The 22,237-nt window shown below is 39.3% G+C and overlaps 1 protein-coding gene across 1 annotated transcript; it reads right to left on the bottom strand.

Annotated features, from left to right (window-relative positions):
- Positions 1–1,720: 1,720 nt before the first annotated feature.
- On the bottom strand, positions 1,721–20,623 carry SELL (selectin L). Its single transcript, XM_032291438.1, has 9 exons — positions 20,429–20,623; positions 19,509–19,590; positions 17,165–17,551; positions 16,092–16,199; positions 13,419–13,604; positions 12,095–12,280; positions 10,409–10,537; positions 7,407–7,425; positions 1,721–3,038 (listed from the first exon to the last, which is right to left on the bottom strand). Exons 1-9 carry the CDS (start codon positions 20,468–20,470, stop codon positions 3,020–3,022), a joined length of 1,158 nt encoding a protein of 385 aa, XP_032147329.1. The 5' UTR covers positions 20,471–20,623; the 3' UTR covers positions 1,721–3,019.
- Between the last annotated feature and the right edge of the window lie 1,614 nt (positions 20,624–22,237).

Raw genomic sequence — 22,237 nt, 5'->3', positions numbered from 1 at the left:
TATCTCATAAAATGTCAGGGCCCACTGGATCAGACAAGACCACAAAGGCCAAAGTGAAGGGAAGATCTCATTGTTTCTGCCTTATTTCCCTGTCCCTTGTTGTGGATGGTGGGTAGGCTGTTTTGGTGATGGCAGATTTTCTTTCCTGAATAGGACATGTGAACAGAAGGGAAAAATCAAATTGCTGAAGTCAAAAGAGGGAAACTGGAAAAGAACTTGGACTTTGGAGAAAAGAACCCTCGAGAAAAGCCAGCTGGCAGATAGGAGAAAGTTTAAGACAAAGAACATAGATGTCTAAAGAATACATTTATTCATTTCCCACAGTGCAATTGGGACAAGAAGCCTCTGTTTTGCCTCATTCTATTCTCATTAAATCATTAAAGCTCAAGCCATCCTTCTGCCTCAGCTTCCTGACTAGCTAGGAGTACAGGTGTGTGCTACCATGCCCAGCTGATTTTTTAAAAATCAGATTTTAATTTGGTGAACTATTTCCATAGGAAACTATAATCATATAGCCTAGGCACATTGATTTTGGGTGAACAAATCAAAAGGAATGAATAATTCTGTGTTCCTGGGACTCTGTTGATTTCATGAACTTGGTAGTCTCAATAAAGGGAGAGAGGAGTTCACACAACCATGTGAGGAAGTTCATGGGATCCCCCTTTCATAAGTAAATTGGAAGTTCAGAGAATAACAACTGGCCTGGGTCACATCACAGAGACAGAGGCAGGGTTTCCAATGATGCCCCTGACTCCCTGTCCCAGGCCCTTTCGCCTCCCCCAAGCAGAAGTGCAGGTGGCAGAGCTGACCCTCTGCAGTTAAAATCTGAGGGCTGGGTTCCTAAGGAAACACAAATAAAAGAACTCCTGATTTCTAATCTCAGGATAAGGACTCAGAGCTCCATCTGTTAGAGCCTTAGGATAAGAGCCAGAATCGTATACCAAGAAAGCATGAAAGGTGAGATTTGGGTGAGGAAAAAAAAGAAAGTCCATGTTTAAGGTTCAGTTCACAAAGCAATTTCATACTTAATGAACATCATAATAACCCTGTGAGGTAAGCAAGGCAAATTTCATTCTTATTTTACGGACATAAGAAGTAAGTCTCAGGGAGGTTAAGACCAAGGTTTTTGGAGAAATTTATATTATGAATCTTTATTTATGGGATATACTATTAGATAATTCCTAAGATCATATAGGAATCCTAGAATGTGAATATAGAACTTTATTTTTAAATCTATATACACCGTAGTTACAAGGAATAGTGTCCATTTTGGTTCCTTGGCCCTGATGTTTTAGTTGAACAAACATTTTCAATCAGGGTTGCCATGTGAGTCTGTGCAGGTGTGCACTGCACAACTCCAGGGGATACACCCTAAACTACATGAATGTGACTTGCACAGCCAAAGGGAGAATCTTTTGCAACAGCTCTTGCTGTAATACAGAATCTGAGATGTCTTTGAGAATGAAAAATGTAATCATTACTGAAAAATTATTCTCATAATGTGTGCAAATTTGTATGAAATCTGTACTGGCCATGGGACAAGGAGGTATTTCCAGCTAGCTTCTGACAGGGTCCTGTTCTCTCATAAAAATTCAGCTCTTGACATTAGGTGATATCTGCCCAGGTCATCAGATGCTGTAGTGAAAGAGGGTTTGCTGAAACTTATATCAGCAGTGATGTGCAAATTCTTACCGTTTAAAAAAACAAAACCAAAACAAAATGTATGCTCTTTCTGATTTATTTGAACATTCATTTATTGACACTCCAGGGATCTGGCACAATCTCTGCCCTAAAGGAGCATAAAATTTCACTGGGGAGAAAACATATTATCATATGTTTGTATGATAATTTTCAAAATAACAAACTAGGCAAACTAGGTAACACTTAAAAAGCAGGCTGTATTCAAATGCAAAATTGCATATTACAGGCTAACTTTCAGGAAGAAGCCAGGAAGAGGAGATCATCATGAGCTGGACTAGTTAAGGACTAGTTATAAAAGAAGTGGTGGAGGTGAGGGAGGCCTGAGATGAAATGTAAAGAATATGTAGAATCTAGGTAAGTGGATAAGAAGTTTGGAGGGCAGAGGAAAGGAGAGCATTCTCTACCTGTTTTAACTCTTCCAAGGAATTTCTCTACCTGTTTTAATTCTTCTACATAACATCAAAGAGATGTCACTTGCAACTAGCATTTCAGTGATGTTTTCTTATTAATAATACACTGATAAAAGAAGCATTGACTATAAGAAATAGGAATGGATCTCATAGAAAGAAACCACAAAACCCCCAAACTAAAAAAAAAAAAAAAAAAAAAAAAAAGATGCAGGCTATTTCTCTTTTCTCTTCTTTTGCGTGGCACTCATGAGACACTACATATGTAAGCCAGCCAACTGAAAAAGAAAGGCAGCGAAGAAGGTGAGGAGGCTGAAGGCAGTTAAATAGGATGGTCTCCATCCACAGATGGTGAGGCTACAGTGCAATAGGACTCTTTCAACTTGAGCAGGACCCCGTCACTTCACTGGACTTAGACAGCAAGGACAGCATAGACTTTGTGAACTTTTTGTAAGAGTGTAGCTCCGCAGTATACAGAAGACAGGATGTGAAATTTGATTTGCAAGAAAACTAAGCCCATAGTCACATATGTGTCAAATTTTCACTGCATTTAGAAGTGTCTGTCATCAGGTACAGCAGTGAATTGAAACTGGAAATAGGAGTCAAGAAAGAGGGGAGTCAGCCATGTTCATATTCCACCTTAATCTTTTCCACTTATGATCTTATTTTTCCTCAGAAAAGACAAAAAGCTGAGCTGTATAAACATCTGTGGGCTGGGGTTGAGAGATAAATGAGGGGCAAAATGGAAGCAGAAGGAGCTGTTGGTCAGGTAGAAATCTTTCCAGATGCGGTGAAGGAAACACACTTCATCTTTGTTGTAGGAGGCGCCACCACGCAAAAGTTTCCGTGGGAGGATTTAAAGGATCCAGTGATTTTTAGTATTCCAAGAGTTTTCTTTTATCGAGGGCAATTTAATATGGGTCATCCATACTGAAAGAAAAACAAAAGATAATAAAGAGTTTAAAACTTGTAAAACTTGGAGTGTTAGTAGTAAAGGTAAATATTTATGAGAGATGAGAAGAGGAGCAAGGAAATGCTTTCAGCTGAAAATCTCAGGCAAGGTGCCAGCCTTTAGGAATATTTGAACATGAACGAATGGTAAGCAAACCCTGAAGCAGCACTTCTCGGACTTTCATGTGCTTACCACTCAGAGATGGTGTTAAAATGCAGACTCTGATTCCATAGGTCTGAGTGGAGTCTGAGATTCTGCACCCCTAACAAGCTCTCTAGTGATGCTTATGCCACTGGCCCACAGACCACACTTGGAGAAATTTTTGTGGTACGGTCTTTGTCTCCAGATCTAATGAGTTTGAAGGACAGTGCAGATTGATTTTGAGCAGCGGAAAGTCAAGAAATTAGAAGGCATGCTTAAATGGAAAATGAAATTGGAGAAAACTAAAACTCATGAAATGATGGTAATTATAAACTCCTGACAAATTATATCCTGGGATATAATTTAATGAGATGGTAACACATTTAGTTTAAGGAAATAAGTGACACTTTTTTGTGTGACACGGCTGTCTTATTCTTGGAAAGGACACAAGAGAACAAAATGTGGTATGTCTTAATATCACCTTTCAAAGGGAGAACTAGATTCTGAGGTGCTGTTCTCATGATGAACTGTCAGGGTAAACCACAGTTCAGCAGCTGCAAAGATGCTTGCCAAAATAGAGACAAGAAATGTTTCTGAAAACAAAATTTCACATATGCCCTCCTCTGAGGTTGGCATCATATCTTCCTGTGTATCTTGGGTGTAGCTTCTACCCTGCCAGAATTTAGACAGTAGAAACCAAATGAGGTGATAAACAGAGCCAGTTTGCAGAAGAGTCAAAATAACTCAACAAGAAATGAAACCACAAATGCCCAAGGAGTCATTCATTCGCCATTCAAAAACTAATGGAAATGAATACAAACTACTATGAAAGTTAGCCTAAGAACTTAAAAACAACGGCACACTGTTTAGTGTGATAGTATTCATTTTACCTCTGTAAAATGACTTGTTCAGAAAACACACCCTACTTCTTCTACCCCACCCTTCCTCAATGCCATCACACAACGGTTTCAGTGTGAAAAAAAAAATCACATTACTGGAAAAGGAGAGTATCTAGGACTTACCACGCTAAGCTGGTAGTCAAGAGTCTTGAGTTCTAAAAGCATATGCTTTAAGAGCATGATCCCTGGATCCAGATGAGTACGGATCTCACCATTGCCATTTATTGTGACCTCAGGCTAGCTATTTTATTTCTCTGTGCCTGTTTCTTTACCTGTAATGAAGATGTTCATAGACCCTCTCCCACAGACTTCAAGGCATATTTCATGATTTAAAACATGTAAACCATTCATAATCGTGTACAACATGGAATTAATATTTGATAAAGGTTTATGATTATTGTAACTAACTTCATCACTTGCTCAAGGTCTAAAGAAAAGTTACTTAATAAGTTCAACTATAAAAAGAGTTTGAATGTCATACCCACCAAAATCCTATTCAGACCTAAAATCCTTATGAATTAATACAGCCTTGGTCAATAAATGAGAACTAGGCAAATAATTCTTCTTTGCTAGGCCCTTCTAGGCTGTCTGGTGAAGCATTCAAGACTGATGTTGGTGGGGCCAGCCTTCCTTTCCAACTTTGATTAAACAACTCCTCAATAAGCCATGGGCTCTAGAAAGTTCTGCTCATTGGCCCCTGAGAAATGCCTTCATAGTCTCACTACCATTCCACTGCTGACACCATTTCCCTCCTACAGACTGCCTCCCTTTCCTGCTTTTCTCCGTAAACCTAAATCCTACCTATTCTTCAAAAGCAACCCAGGTGCCACCTTCTTTATAAGCTTTTCTATAATCACTAAGCCAAGTGATTTTTCCCTTCTTAAATATAGCACTCATTGGCCATTACCATACTCTGCCTTGTATTTTTCTGATTTTTTCTTTCTATATTCCTGTCGTAACTCCCCAGCTAGGTAATAATCTCCCTGAAATCAGGGGCAAGCCGTACTCCTCTTGTCTCAAGCATGTTTAGCATTTTCCAACACAAAAAAAAGTTCAATGAACAACTATTAATTGATTATAAAAAATCAGTGAACCATTAAACTTAGTACAGCAATTTTCTTAGCATGGTAATTAGCTTATTGCTAGTATTCTTCCAACCAATACCTCTTCCTGTGCCTCAAGGACATCTTAAAAAAAAAATCTAGTTGATCTGTTTCCATCTAGTGGCAATTAAAACAGGTGGTTCCTGTAGCCAGAAAACAGCTCTGGGTAGATTGTGCCAGAAAATACTTTCACTCAGTAGGTCGGAGTGTGAAAGAAATCTTCACAGTTTGTGGGTTTCCTGCCACAGACATAGGGAGACCAGCCCAGAGAAAGAAGCTTTTCCTCACTAGACTCCATTTACACTATTAAAGAGAAGACAGAGTAATTAAAAAGAATAAAAAGAGGCTCCACCGATCAAACATCTCCAGTTACCCCTGCCCCAGTTCTTCACAGCCAAACTTTTTAAAAGAGCTGACTGCATGTTCTGTCTCTACTTTCTCATCCTCAGTGATGCTCAGCACTTGGCCATATGACCTCTGTTTTGATATCTGCACTGAAAATGGTCTCCCCACTGACACCCTTGTTGCATCGAGGGGATACTTACTGCTTCTCCTGGCAATGTTTGAGACCGTTCCCCTTTCTCTCTTTCTTTGGCATTCATGACCCCACACTCTTCCTCCTCTTCCTTCTCCCTGCCTGGCAACCTCTTCATCATTTCTCTTTCCCTTGGCCGACTTGTTAGATAATGATGTTTCCCTGGCTCCCCTCCTCTCTCCTCCTCCATTCTCGGAGCACACACACCCTTCCTGGATGATCGTACCCATTCCTGAGATAGCAGTTAACTCCTGAAATGTGAGGGACCCAAACCCACATCTCCTTCCCCAACGTGGCCCTGTGCTGTGGATAGGCCCAGTGAACCACAGTGAATGATGTGCAGACACCAAAAGCTCAGTATAAAGCTGAACCCACAATCTTTACCCCCAAAACCTCTCACTCTTTTATGTTCCCTTCTCAGAAGTAAACAGTACTACCATCTGCCACTTTCCAGGTCAGAAAGATGATAATTTTATTCTTCTCTCTCCCTTTTAGCCAATTAACAGACACATTCAGTTAATATCACCTCCTCTGATTTCATGAGCCCATTCTTACTACCATTTCCCTAGGCAGGCACCGTCAGTTTTAACCTAATAACTTCAAATGCCTCCAAAACAAGTCTGTTTGCCACTTGTCTCCCACACTTGCCATACTGCTCTGCAGGTTGACCTTCATAAGATGCAGGAGGCAAGGCCACTCACTGTTTAAACCGCTTTAGTGATATCCCAAAAGACCTCAAGATAAAGCCCATATCACATGGCTTATAAATTACTTTATGATCTGGCTTTTGGTGTCTTTCCCCACTTTTTCCTTTGCATTCTAAGCAATGGTCCATACTAAGTCTGTGGTTGGTAGGATGGTTGCCCAAACCAGCATCCAATCCCTTCAGAAATCATTTCACTTCATTTCTAGCATTTTAAAGGGAGCTCAGTTGTCCAGCTGGGTACTGAATATGTCACCAAAGTCTTCCTTTCATAGTTAATTTTACTTACACTCATTCTTAAAATTCCAGAGCAAGTCACTAAACCCTAGAAACTGAGAAATATTTTACCATCTTCATTTCTGCCAGATGGGCCATGCACTTTGACATGTCTGCATGTCCTCCCACTATGCAATTTCTCCAGTTGAAGAAATTTGAGCTTCAAGACCAAACTAAAAAATAATTGCCTCCTTGGGGAAGCTGTAGGAAGAATTCATGCTCCCTACCTTTCCTACATTTCTGAAGGTCAATGCCTAGTAGAGCAATTGAATGCAAATATTCAATTGAACAAGCATTTATTCATTTCTCAATAAATGGTTGTTCAGTTGATTCTTTCGTAAGTAATATATTTAGGGCCTCATGTTCAGCCAGAACAAAAAGAACATAGCACAATGTTTTTCACCCTCAGAGAAAATTCTGAGGCAACCAGAAAAAGCTCCCTTTATATCAACTGCCCTTTTCTAATACGGAATTACTTGTTCATTCATTCATTCAGCTCCACTAGCACCAAAAAGCACAGCTCTGAAAGAAGGCTAGTAGATTTATCACCTTATCTGGTCATTTGGATGAGGAACCCAGGTAAATAAACTACTATGGGGTTAAGGTGTCTCGCTAGAGCAGGAAGTAACTTAAGGAAGTAGAGAAGGGATCAGCAGACGTGGAAACTCCTTGCCACTGATAAAACTTACCTTTTCTGGGATTTCTTGTCTAAAAATAGAAAACAGAGAAATGACATTAGCAAAAATCAGATAATTTAAAGTTTTAAAGTAGGAGAGAAGGAAGACTCCCACTCTCAAAACTGTCTTTTGAAGTGTATTAGGTATTTGTTAGGTGGACCCCATCTGTGTCAAAGGGGATTTGGGGAACTGGCTTGGTGTTCTAATAAACAGTGGTAGATAAACAGGACAGACATGTTGATGCAGGTGCCTCTCGGGGTTCTATTCCATTCTCTGTGCTACTAAAAAAGACAGAAGTGTAGGCTACATTGCCTGGTTGTGAGACCCAATATGCCCATTCAAGTGTTTATAAACCCTTCCCAATCTGCCATCTCATCCTACCTACAGATTCTTCCCTTGAGGAGTAGCTGCTGATACTGTAAGACTATGTGCCCTTATACCTCACAGCATCTTCTCTATGAGAATCCACAAGAGAATTTCACTTTGGTCTTGTTGGTAGGAATTACACAGCCTCATCTGAGTAACTAATGTGTGTTTATCTTACAGACACAAGGAATATCACATGTTTCTCCTTTGACTGGCTGCAAGGAAACTCAGAGCAAAATCTGAGACCTTCTCCTACCAAGTATATGGGACTTTGTGGCTTACATTTTGTGCCATAACTTCAACCTTGGTTCTTTTAAGGAACCCAGTTTAAATTTTCAGTTTAAATTTAACTTTGTTTTTCTTACTTTTTAACTAATTTTAATTTGCTATACTGAATGCATTTTGTACTATCTCACATTATTTTTGAAAAAAAGCAGAATATAAACAAGTAGATAACTTTAAAAAGAAAACTCTTTGAGCAGAAAGAATCATTTGGGAGGCAATATATTTCAGTGGCTGTACACTGGCATTCTAGAATCATCCCACCCAGGTGCAAGCCCTGTTTTGCCACTCGTAGAGAAGTGTGTCTTTGAACAACTGCTTATCTTCTCTAAACTACAGTTTCTTCGTCTGTTGAAGAGGCATGATAATTGTATCATCCTCATTGGATTGATAAAATAAAATATATTCAAAGAATTTAGTTCGGGTCCTAGCACTTAGACACTGCTCCATTACTGTCTTAATCCTTTACAGTATGAAAGACTAGTATTTGCAATCTTTTCTTCTAAAATTCAGCCTGCTGATGACCAAATGCACTTGAGCAGGGAGAATCAAATCTGAATTAGCTTTAGATTCTGTTTGTTTAACTTCACATAATTTTTTTTTTTAGGGACAATGAAACTAACAGCAATAGATGATTAAGAATCTGTTCCTACTGAGAGAGTTTCTTTTTGAAGAAAAGGGAACTAGGGGGGCATGTGTTCAGTTTCATGACTTCATCTAACCCTGGGTGTTGGTTTAGGTGGGAAATTCTTCCAACCGAGGAAGAAAACAGTTCACAAATCTGAAGACCAGTAGTTTTTGAAGATGTATCTGGATGGGCGTCTAATCTCTGACTCTGGGGCCTGCTGATATGGGGTTTTTGAGATTTGGCCTAAAACATCATTGTCTTGGTTTTCTCAGTTACCAAACAGGCCAATAGTAGTGACTAATCAGAGAATGATAACGCCAGGAGAACAGAATGTGTCTAGATGAGTCCATGCACAGGACACATGTTTCTGGAGCCCTTCCTTATTCCTTTCCCAAAAGAAAGGAGCCAAAGTCTCAAACTAAGACTGCTAGGGCAGGGGACAAAGCGCTAGAGTCAGAAGATTCATCTGAGGACAGAAGAATAGGGGTAAAGACTCTGGTCACTTCATTGGCTACCATGCTCTAAATAGTTACCTGTGCCCTTTTTCTAGCTATTAGAACCCAGAAAGCCCATAAATTATCTCTTTGTCTCTCTCTTTCTCCGTATATGTGTATACACACACACACACACACACACACACACACACGACACAGACACATAGACACGCATACACACCCTCAAACACACACATGCAGATTTAGGACTTTTTACTTTTATCCTTGTAAATGCCATGAACTATATTTTGTCCTAGAAAAACTCTTAGGTTTAGCCTGGGAACGTAGCCATTACTTCTACCATTGTCTCTATAGGAAAAATATTCTTCATGTTTAAACGACCAACCTACAACTAAAATTTTTGGAAAGCAGAATTATTTGTAAGTTGGTAATACTGGAAGATATTTTACAAATGAAGACTTTTTTTTTCTGAGACAGGGTCTCACTTTGTTGCCCAGCTAGAGTGCAGTGCTTCTACCATGGCTTGCTGCAGCCTTGACTTCCTGGGTTCAAGTGATCTCCCACCTCACTCACCTGGGTACCTGGGACTACATTTGCATGCTACCGTGCCTGACTAATTTTTGGTATTTTGTAGAGAGGTAGTTTCACATGTTGCCCAGGCAGGTCTTGAACTCCTGAGCTCAAGTAATCCTCCTGCCTCAGCCTCCAAAAGTGCTAGGATTACAGGTAAGAGCCATGGAGCCAGGCCCACAGATGAAGACTATTTAATCTCATATTAAAGATACCCTGAGCTTCCTACAAAACCTGTGATTTTGGGGGCTTCTGTTTTCTTTGTTGGCATAACTGTAACTAGCGTAATTGCCCGTTATCTGTTTCCTGTTTGCCCCACACTGATTCCCACCGCAGGAGTATGCAGTTTTCAAGTTATCGGTTGAGATCTTGTACAGAAATGACTCCAAGGTAAAAAATTTAAAAACAAACCCACTAATTTTTTTTACCCTTGCTTATAAAATAGCCTTAGCCAGCTAACCCCTCACTAAATACGGGTGACTGATTCTATTCTTTTGATTCTACAAACACTTTATTAAAAGATTTCAGAATTTGGAAATAAATAGTTTTCTTGTTAAGGTGATTTACAGCCTCAAAGTCCTTAAATTATTTAGATATAGCCACCTTATCCCAGGGGGCAGTGTGTAATAACCCATCCTGTTCTCTATCTCTCAGTTCTGCCATCATTACCCAAGGTAGGAATAAAGACAGGATGATTGGGGTCAGGCACATACCTTTTTTTAATCTCCTTGCCAGCCAAATGATAAATGCCAACCCAGAGAATGCAGTAACTATGACTGCCACTGGAATGAAGAGGGGGTTATAATCGCCATTCTTGATCATTGAGAAACTTCTGTCCAATTCTGAAAGAGTAAACAGTAAGGCACATAGCATGAGACCACAAGCATTATTTCCTTAGTCCATCTCATGATATTTGACTTTTTTCCTTCTTACATCTTTCAGTAGTAGCCCATGTGATGCCATTTGACAGATGAGGAAACAGGCATGGGAAGGTCTATGATAAGTCTACAGCATAGGCAAAAACTGGACCAGCCTCACTAGTCCAATGCCTACAGAATCTCAATCCCCAGATTTGTGGTTCAGAGTTCCTGGGAATACACCTAAAAATGTTGGCAAAAATGGTGGTCAACACCGTATTTAGCTCCATGGACTTGTTCAATGGTTGGAACTCTGAAACACAGAGAAGAGCTAGAAAGCCTAACACAACTTCAGGAAAAATAAAAGCCAGTGATCTGAACTGGATAATTCATCAGTCAAAGAAAATCATTAATGCTTTTACTTTAAAGCAGTTGTGCAAAAATAAGCACTTGTTTCCATGCCAAGGACCTGCACTAATCTCTTTCAAATGAGGTAGCCCTACCACTTCCCTCTACTTGCTTCACAAATAAGTAAAAGGGCATATTTATAGATACTCTTGTAACTGTAAACTAAGTTCATTTGGGAGCCTCTATTTAAAAACGCTGGTATAAAAAAAATCTGTTTCCTGATACCAACATTGGAAGGAACCTACTTTTTACGTGTTGGCAGAGGGACTGATTCTATCCTTAGTTCTCCCCATTACTTTGATGAACCTTTTCAAGGTGCTTTGATCCCCACACCCATATATGATGGAGAGAAGGCTCAAGTTCCTGGAAGCTTCAGACAGAGGGCATCTTTGGCTTGATGAAGAGAAGGAGGAAATGAACACTAGCTAGGCCTTAGAGGGAAATGTGTCTGATAGGCCTAATATACAGTCCTCTGCTAAAGGGCTCCCTGCCTTTCTGTGCTCACCCACTCTACTCCGTGGCCCTGGACACACAGCACATCCAGATCAGCGTTTCTGACAGCTTCTGCAGACCCTACCACTTAAAGACTTTTGTCATCCATGCAGATAGTCTCAGGGGCAGACATGGGTAACGGTTCACATGCTAACTTAACATGCATTTGCTTTAGCACCTATTGCCAAGCACTGTGTCAGGTGGAGGGTATACAAAGACGAAGAAGACATGATTCTTCTCATGTTCAGACAGATTTGGGGGCATTAGCTGAATGATAATTCAGGAGTATCCATTAGTTTGGGAAGTAGGTGGTCATTGGTGACCTTTTAGAGGCATTTCAATGGGCCAACGCAGATGTTAGGTTGTAGTGGAATAGAATAATGGATAAAAAGTAAATCAGTGAGTTCAGATTTTAAGAGTTAAGATGGCAAGAGGTGAGAATGAAAAAAAGAAATGGTTGCCATTAAAGGAGGAGGCAAGAGCAGCCAAAGATTTTACAGTGAATTAAGCATACAAATTTATTTTTAAGCCACATTTACTTAGCAAAACAAAATATAAACGTTTATGTATCTCTTTCCTCACATCTGTTCATCCATCAAATCCATGTCTAAGTCTCCAGTTTTTCAGGACAAACTTACTCACTTTGACATATTGGACTAGGATTTGACCAGATTCCAGATGATTCACAGACGGTTTTCTTCTCCCCAATTAACTCAGTTCCTTCTGAGCAGCTGAAGGTACATGCAGATGTAAGGCTGAAGCTGGCCAGTGGGTGACTACAGCTCATGGTCCCCAAATCTGGTGCTGATAGAGGCTCACACTGAATCGCTTCAATTAAAAAGAAAGAAAGAAAAAAAAGACAAAACAGTATTTCTGAGTAGAGACTCTCCCTTGAGCAAAGGATTTTTAGCCGGAGCCACCTGACTACATTACTTCTGATAAAGCTTCCAGGCTTGGCTTTGTTTTCTTAGAGAATGATGGTGGATAGTGAATGAGAGATGAAGGTAAGGAAGCACTGAAAGCTGGTGGGGAGAGGAGTGGCTCCTCCAGGCTGCTGCCACAGCTAAGGTGACCCTCCACTTCTGCTGGAAGTACCATGCCACATGGCCTCTGCATCAAGGATGCTCATGGAATATTCTCAGAGAAACTCCGCCTTTTCACCTGGTCTAATATCTACCCAAGCAGTTTTGAAAAACATCCCTAGTCACTGAAGCAAGTCCAACTTCTGTAAAATTCAGTAGGTGGGTTGACAGTTCTGTGATTTCAGTAAAGGATTTTGATAGCACTTCTAAGAATTAAACTACTTAAACTAATGCGTCAGGGGCATACTTGTGGAAAATTTAACCAAAACTTCACAAGTTCAGATGGTATTGGTTTTCTCCCAGATGGGGATAAGGTTGGTAGTTAAAAAAGAAAAAAAAAAAAATTCTGCCATTTTTCAAACTTAAAAAGATCAAGATATTGTGTTTTTGTTTTTCAGTTGTTATTCTCCTAAAAATTTATGCACAAGGAAAAGTAAAAGATGGTTTTAAGAATAAGCCAAATAAAACAACCAAGAAAGACCTCTACTACCCTGAGGAGGAAATTGGTTGGTGTTAAGTAGGACACCACATAAAGTAGGTGTTATTGAGAGGAGAAGGACCAAAATTTAACTGAGCTTCAGCAAGATATTATTTATGCTATGGCAATGAGAAAAATTAAAACCACAGTATAACCATGCTGTATTCCTATAAATCATATTACCAACTGTGAGATGACATTTGGGGTATTTGGTTTTTACTTTTTGTTTGGGAGGTTTTTCAAAAAAATTTAGTAAGAACAAGTCCTTTGAAAAACATCACAGTAGGTTAAACTAAGTTAGGTTAAATTAGGCTCCTAAGTTTGACTTCTCAGCAAACTTTTACTGAATGTTCTGACTGTAAGCCCAGGATCAACATGACAAAGCCTCTTGTCTGAAGTTACTCACCTTGACAGCTTGGTTCTGGAGATGACCAGTTTCCAAATGGTCCACAAGTAGTTTCTTCAATCCCAGTTAAGTTTGTTCCCTCAGAGCAGTTGAAGGCACACTGTGAGCTGAAGCTGAAGTCTCCCAAAGGGTGAGTACAGGCCATGGTACCCAGCTCTGGGGCCTCCAAAGGCTCACACTGAATCACTTCAATAGGCAAAGAAACAGTATGGGGAAGAGTTAAGAGGACCTGTTGTCTGGATTTGAATCCTAGCTCAGCCACTTGATAACCATGCACCTTTAAGAAAGGTTATTTATACTCTCCAACTTCAGTTTCTAATTATACATTAGCTGGTCTTTACATTATTATCTTTGGCATTATCTGGAGGGAGAATGCTTAAACCCACATAGGTTTAACTGGGAATCACCACCTCAGTTGGGAAATAGCTATCCCATCAGAGCCCCTGAATCTACTAGCGTATTGGGAGTAGGACGTTTAGAGAAAGAGTAAGTCTCCATAATAACTCTTCTTTGCAAGGAGAGAATATGAAAGCTTAGGAAGCATTTTGACCTCAATTCTGTCTTCATCTATTCTAGCTCAGTTCCAGAATTTTAACTCTTGATTTTGACAACCCTCTCCAGAAACTGTACCTATTTCCCTTTCCTGATTGGTGGTACAAAAGGTAAATGTAAGACTTGGAAATTAAAGTCTTCATGTTTTAGACCCTGCCATGCCAGTGGTAAACAGTACAAATTTCATGTCCTATTCCTCATCTGCCAAATTTCAGCCATTATTGCTACCTTGCTCTCGAGACTTCAGTGAAGAATGGACTCAAGGAATCAGAAGAATTTTTGTATTTGGAAATTATATGAGATGACATTAGGGATGAAGATAGGAGCTAAGAGAAAATGTTATCTTTTTTCATTGATTTAACAAGTATCTATTATATATCAAGCATTACTCTGGGGATTGAAGAGCTTAGATTTCACCTTGTAGTGCAAAATAGTAGGTAGAAATTAATGGGTGGATTGTCACATATGTGTGATGTGTTTTAATTGCTTTTAATTGATCAGTCTGCCTGTAGCATGAATAATATATCTGAGGGGAGCTAATTTAAAATTTTAGAACTCATCTAGTAGACTATTACAAGAATCTAGGCGAAAGATAACAGGGGCAATGGTAGTAGAGTTGACAAGTGTTAGTGGAAGACAAATTAGAAAAGCACTAAGTTGTAAAAACTGGTAGAACGTTACCCCGCATTAATGTTGGGCAGTTAAGAGAGTCTCATACCAAGGTGCCCATGCAAATGGTGATTCCATATACTGATATAAGACATAGAAGTACAAAAAGGAAAGCTGTCTGGGAACAATTGATTTTAGAGTCTGTTGAACATCCCAAAGGACATCCTTAGCATATTTGAGTTCAGAACTGGAGATAGGTTTGTCAGTCCAAAGATCACATAGATTTCTGAGTCCAAAAATGTCAGTAAGTTTGACCAAAGGAGACATGTAGATTAGAGTCAGAAGAGCAATAGACAAAGGATAAAAGCTGAGACATCATAATAATTTATGGTCCTGGGTAAGTGCCCATGAAGGATCCCAGGAGAAATGATCACAGGTAGAAAGAGAAGGAGAAAAGAATGAGATGACAGAAACCAAGACAAAAAAAAAAAAAGTAAAACGTTAAAAATGAGTGAAATAGGTATACCAATAATTAAAAATGAGTGAAATAGTCACACCAATAATATAAGCGCTAAAAAATAAAGTTCAAAAATGTGGTAGGGGTAGAGTATTAGGAAGGAATCATGGCCCAGGGATCAAGTGAAATGAGTTAGTTCTATAGATCCATTTCAGTTGGTTGACATTGAAATTTATTTCTGTTTTAATTATTTATTCTTTACAAACATTACATTTTAAAAAAATTAAATTGTCCAATTCAATTAAGGCTCACAAGCAAGTGCCTGATATACACCAGGCATTTTGTGAATCCCAAAGATGCGATGATAAAGAAGGCACTTCCTGATCTCAAGAAGCTTACAGTACCAGAAGAGATGGGCAGGTGAACAGATGACTTCAACATATGTGGGAGAAATAAGGAAGAAATATGTGGAGCTATCAAAACTAAGAAAGCTTCCTAGAAGAAATTGTCTTTGAACTATGTCTTAAAGATGATGTGTTTGTTGGCCATGTGCAAAATGAGAGAAAAGGCCAGGAACAAAGTCAGTGAGTTACAGAGCACATGTATTAAGTGTGGAGAACTGCAAGAAGGAAAGGAAGTACTAGAAGGAAAAAGCAAGATTACCTTCTTGGTAACTCAGCCTCCTAATGATAAATGGCATAGTTTCTTCCAGACCTTAGAGTTCTAATTAATCTAACAAGCTCATTAGATTGTGAGCTTCTTGACAGCAGGAATCTACCATGCTCATCCCTTATTGTAACCTGACAGCTTTTACCCCAACACTGTGCTCCTTGTGGTACTCAAAAAGACTTGTTGAGAAGTGAATTGAAACTTCATGTTGACTTATGAAACCTTTACGGAAAAGTAACAACATTGTGAAAGCAGAGCATTCTGATCAAAACTTCCCATTTCTCAGAATGGCTAGTATTATTTTGTTTCAACGAGCTTCCATCATAAGCTATAATGATTCCCTTGACTTTATTTTAAGAAGAAGCAAAGAAAGGAAAGAGACTTACCAAACTGACACTGGGGCCCATAGTACCCCACATCACAGTTGCAGGTGTAATTATTGATGATTTCTACACATTCTCCATGGCCACTGCATGACCAGGGCTGGCAAGAAGCTTTAAGGAGGTCAGAAAAAAAATTAATGTGATTACATTTCAGTACTCAAAGTCATTTATTTGAACGTAGATAACCTTTTTCTGAGATGATTTAAATAATCAGGAAAGGTTTGTTTGTATATTCATAGCATAAAATCATATGCTAAAATTTTTACCTACAGAATATACAAAGCATATAGCCATAGACATTTATTTGCTTTAGGAATGAAATCACCAATACTAATATTCTGTAATGCTTATATGAGACTTAGTGGCATACCTCAAAACTCTTGAAATTACTTGTTTATAATGTAATAAGAAGGTTAAATGATGGCCTGACCTCAATAATTTCTGCAGGCAATTATTTCTTGGCAATCCCTTTCTTGATAGAAATCACAAAGGTTAAAAAGTCCAAAGTTGCTAAAACAGTAGAGTCCAATTTACAAGAGACCAAATTAATTATGGTTCGCTATTAAAACATCACTTGGAAAATTCCTGGCTATTTTGGAATTGTAAAATATTTACAGAAATATTCATACACCAAAGATAGTGCCATTTTTATCTAAAATTGTATAAGATTAGACCAAGAAAGAAGCATGCAGTTCCACGTTCCCTGCTTCACAATATGAAAACTAAAGTGTTGTGAGCCTAAGTTCCCAAATGGCCCCAGCTCTCAGCTTCTCCTCCCCTGCCTTATTATCAAAGGCACTGATTGTCTAGTTCTTCCTCCGTACTTCCTACATACACCTATCGTTTTGATGTAACTTGACTTAGGGGTATAGCTTTTGTGCATAGAGACAAATCTTACACACCAGAAATGCTCAGAAGTGACGTGGTACAAGATTATGCAGAGGGCTAGACATATTTTAGAATGAACCAGCAGCTGTTCTCATCCCCCTCACCTTTCCATGTGATTAATCTGCTTATTCTCTTAACTGTGGTCCTTCCTGAGTCTGAGGCAGTGTAGCCATCTTGTTACTCCCTACCTGTGTAACAGAGGGCTGCCTTTGGTTTGTGGCAGGCATCATCATTCCATTTGCCGGCATCTTTGGCCCTCTTGATATAGATCTCCACGCAGTCCTCCTTGTTCTTCTTGTTGTTGGGCTCCCCAGCTCCCCAGTTCTCTGCTTCTTCAGTGAGAGATTTGTTGGTTCCCACCCACGTCCATATTCCTCCTATCTTCCGGATGCCTATCCAGTAGTAAGAATGACTGAAAGGCAGAGTCTTATTCAGGTACTCAATTTCTGCCTTGTTTTGTATGGCAACTAAATCTGTATAACTGTCTTGGCAGAATCTCCTAGCCCTTTGCCAGTTCATGGATTTTTCAGAATAATGGTAAGTCCAGCAGTCGGTTCCATGATGTGCCAGGAAATCTGCAAGACAACAGTGTGACCTATGCAGACTTACAAAATGTAACAGCTAAAAAGAACCTAGCACTACTCCAGGCTGAGTGAGACACTTAATAGAGATGTAAAAACAGAGCCTAAGAGGGTATGTGACTGTCTCAGGATCACAGAATAGTTGTTTGCAGATTTGAAGTAGAACCTAGACCTTCTGGCTTACATATGAAATGCTTTTATCTAAGGTTCTATTTTAAACAAATTTAGTTTAAACAAATTTAGTGGCTTTCTAGGTTTATTTTCTTATTAATTTTGTCACCAAATTATTTCAGGTGAAATTTAACCACTGTATTTTAGACACTCATATTTCTTTTTCTTAGTAGCTGTTAATGATTTACAACTAATTACAGTATAGTATCTTATAGCTATACAATTTACACTATAGTTTTTAATCCTGGAATAATTTCTTGAAAGCCAACACATATGTACCCATGGAAGAAGAGTAATAAGGACAGGAAGAAGAGTGGTGTACTTTTAAGTAATCTCTTTTATATCAAAAACATTTTATTTTACCATAGGAAGAACTGCTTCTGGGAAAGCCCAATATACCACTCAACTCTTATATATCTCACTGCATAATTTTTATAAAGAACAATTTACAAAGCCAAAAGATAGAGGTTCATGAAATTGATTAGATCATGTTCTATACGCAAAGAGACTCAACTAATGATGTTTAATAAACATATGGATCCTTCAAATATGAGGGCTTCGAAGATACCCAATTAAACACATAAAGACACAATGACTTCATAGTAATATATGGCGTCCTAAGCATGGTATGATCTACATGAATCACTGTTTGATACCGTAAAGAAACAGATATGATTGATGGTAAAGAGCATCATAAAATAAACATTTTGAACAGAGCTTTGAATGAGCATTCCACTAGAATGCAAGTTCTAAGAGGGAAAAAACTGTTGTGCCCACTGCTGTGTCCTCAGTGCCTATCATGGATTTCACACATTGCAGGGACTCAGAAAATACCTGTTGTAGGAAGACAGCACTAAGTTTCCATGTGACACAAAGCAGACATGGCATAAAGAATATGTGAAGGGCAGAGTTAACATGTTTGCTTGGCTAGAGCTGAAAATCCATGCTAGGGAGTAAGAAGACATTAGTTTACTTAGGAAATGAAAAACCAAGTTCAAAGCTATTGCTGGAGAGTCTTCAAGAATCAGATATAAAATTTGTCACATCAGGCCGGGAGTGGTTGCTCACTGTAATCCCAGCACTTTGGGAGGCTGAGACGGGTGGATCACAAGGTCTGGAGTTCCAGACCAGCCTGGCCAATATGGTGAAACCCTGCCTCTACTAAAAATACAAAGCTTAGCTGGGCGTGGTAGCGCATGCCGGTAGTTCTAGCTACTTGGAGGCTGAGGCAGATTTGCTTGAACCCAGGAGGCAGAGGTTGCAGTGAGCTGAGATCGCACCACTGCACTCCAGGCTGGTGACAGAGTGAGACTCTGTCTCAAAAAAAAAAAAAAAAAAAAAAAGAAATCGTCACATCAATGGGAGGACCAAAATCTATAAAGTTCCATCCCTTAATGAGCTCATATTGTAATTGTAGAAATGACATTAATGTACACTGAACTATTAATAAAAAATAGAAAATGAGGTGCTAAATATTTGGTACAGATTGTAAGTGCCTTAACAGAGATTTCTTAATTAACGTTATTCCTTTATAATTGGAGAATTTTGTGGGGTTGTTGGGATTTGAACCCTATAGCACGGGCCATGGTAGATTAAAAATAGTGTTCAGGAGTTTCTGGGAAGAACTAAAGGTAAGAAGAAAAGAGATGTTCATAGAAGGGATGGAATTAACAGCTCTCTGTGTAATAATTTTCCCTTAGACTATGTATAACCTGTGGATATTTAAGAAAAATAAATATAAGTAAAATAGACTTAGTGATATGTAAATATCATAACATACCACAACACAGCATTGTCCACCCCCACAACTTGAAGATGTTCCATAAGTCCCTCTGGATGCTCTGACATTTCCATGGAAATATCTGCAAATGAAATACAAAATTACATTTAGATTTATGCTCTTAAACCACACATTTACAGCCCTTCAGGTGGTGCTTACAACTTTCTTAATATTCAAATTAAAACACACATGCATACTAACCCTGTCTGAGGTAACAGGTTTCTCAGACATAGATGAAAAAGTACTTTAAATTTACATCAGAACTGATGCATAGTTTTGTTTTATTTTACTTTTGTGCTTTACTTTCAACTTGCTAATCAGTACTGCCCTGAATCTTTTCTTTGGTTCAGTAATTTTTGTACCTGCTTTTCTGCTGAGCTGTTAGATGAAACTGTTTAATATTTAGTATGTATATTTTTAAAAGTCTTGTTGGTGCTTAATTAACTATTGATGCTTATATTTATGTTATAGCCTCACACTTGATCATAATGGGTCAGTGCCTCAAATAACTAAAACAATTAGCCAAACAGACACCAGAAAGAGAAATATTTCTTTTTTTTAAATGGAAAGAAATACATTTTGAGTAACTGAAATGACAAAGTCACAGATTTCCTGCACACCTTAAAATTCTATCTTCCAAAGTGTATCACTTCTCATGTAGACATAGCATTTATTGCAAAAGATCTGATTTCAATAGTACCTCTTCAGGAGTCTCCCCAGAGACAAAGTCAAGAGGAAATTACCACATCTGAGAAGAAAGATTTCAGGATCACTTTTTTGAGAGTCTGAGAAAATTTTTAGTTTCTATCGTTTTTAAAACCAGAATTGAAATGGGGTGCTTCCTATCTTTGCCACCTGCCTCTACAGCCCCAAGAGTTTCTATCTGGGCATCTAGAAGTCTTTTAGGCTCAAAGGCTCACCATGGCTTTGCTTGGTCCTTCTCTAGTTCTTCTGCAGCCCATTCAGCCTCTTGACTTAGCACAAGGGGTCTCAGGTTCTTGCCCAAGAGGAGCGTGCTGTGCTGCAGGGAGACTGCACTGAATGTCACCAGAAAGCCTTGCTTCCTTTCAATTCTCTAACCCAGTCTCACATCCTCCTCCTCCCCTTTTCCCTCCCCTTCTCTTCTCTTTCCTCTTTCCCCACCCCTTTCCTAGACTGGCCTCTGTTGCCTCCCACTGACAAAAACAATGAACTGCTGACCAGAAAAGTAATGTGAATAGATTCTCTTCCCTCCCTCCTGTCTTTCTATTCTTTCTTCCATTCTTCTGTGTATCTTTCCTTCCCCTCCTCCTTTTCTTCCTTTTTCTCTTTCTCCTCCTCCTTCCCTCATTGTTGTTGTTGTTCTTCTTCTTCCTCTTCTTTTTCCTCCTCTTTCTCTTCTACTTGTTCTTGTTCTTGTTTTTGTTTGGTTCTTGTTCTCCTCTTTCTCCTTTTTCTCTCTCCTCCTCCTCCTTCTCTTCCACCACCCTCCCCTCTCTTTTTCACAAACTCTAAGCTAACTGTTGGCTACCTGTGGTAGATGGCCCCTGGAAATAGCAAATACTACAAAGCAAAACTGCATTTCAGACACATTTATGATGTTTGCAAAACTTTAGTAGAGCTAAGCAGTGGACTTGACTCATTTCCGTTCCTTCACCTCCGTCTTTCCTTGCTCACCACCTAGTGGAGGTCCTTGTTAGCAGCACTTTCTGAAGTTAACCCCTGAAGAGAGCCGATGCTCTCCAGCTTTTGCTCCTTAGAGGTTTAGGAGCCTACAAGTACCTTTAATATTCCTGGAGTATAAAATGAGAGGGTGATAAGGCTGCATATGAAATTAGGACCCCTATGATGAAGGACAATAAAAAGGAAGACTCACTGATGTGAGTCAGTGAGTCAAATGCAAATCAGATTTGCATTTTTAGGAAAATAATAACAGCAACAATAATAGCTACGAAGCTCAGCACCCCATATTTATTATCTTATTTAATCTTTATAACAGCTCTCTGCTATAGATATTATTATTATCCCCATTCTAAAAAGGCTCAAAGAGGTGTAAGAAAGTTGCCTTAGTCGCATAACTAGTAAGAGACACGGTTGGGAATTTGAACAGAGGTCAATCGGTTCCAAATCCCATGCCCTTGATCATTAAGCTGAAATTCTGGCAGGAGCTTGGAAGACATGGTAAAATGGGGACAAACCTGGAGCCAGGGAGACTTGTGAAAGCACCAGTGCTCCTACTATACCCTGAAAGAAATGCCTAGACTGGCTTTTTTCTAAGTCTTTTCTAATGCTCTTTCTGTCTCTCCTTAGAGACAGGAATCTTGCTCTGTCACTCAGGCTAGAGTGCATTGGTGTGATCATAGCTCATTGCACTCAAATAATCCTGGGCTCTAGTGCTCCTTCTGCCTCAGCCCCCCATGTAGCTAGGACTACAGGTGCATGCCCCCACCCTCAGCTACTTTTTTTATTTTTATTTTTTGTAAAGACAGAATCTCACTATGTTGCTCAGCATGTAATTCTCTCTTGAAGCTTGTCTAATCAGGCTTTCAGCCACACCGGTTCCCTGAGACTGCTCTCACCAAGGCCCTACACTTCACTAACACCAACAGCCTATTCTCCATCCTCATCTTACTTCACCGTGTTTTCCCCCAACTTCCCTGGCTATTTCTTCTACATCACATGTTGATTCTCCTTCATATCCCCAACCTCCAAACCCTTGGAGTACTCCATATTCCAGGGATCACTGCTTT

The sequence above is a fragment of the Sapajus apella genome, unplaced genomic scaffold (assembly GCF_009761245.1).
Source record: "Sapajus apella isolate SASKATOON/1434 unplaced genomic scaffold, GSC_monkey_1.0 scaffold25, whole genome shotgun sequence".
Classification (NCBI taxonomy): Eukaryota; Metazoa; Chordata; class Mammalia; order Primates; family Cebidae; genus Sapajus; species Sapajus apella.
The sequence above is the reverse complement of the archived record's forward strand: the minus strand, read 5'-3'. Positions and strand labels throughout refer to the sequence as shown.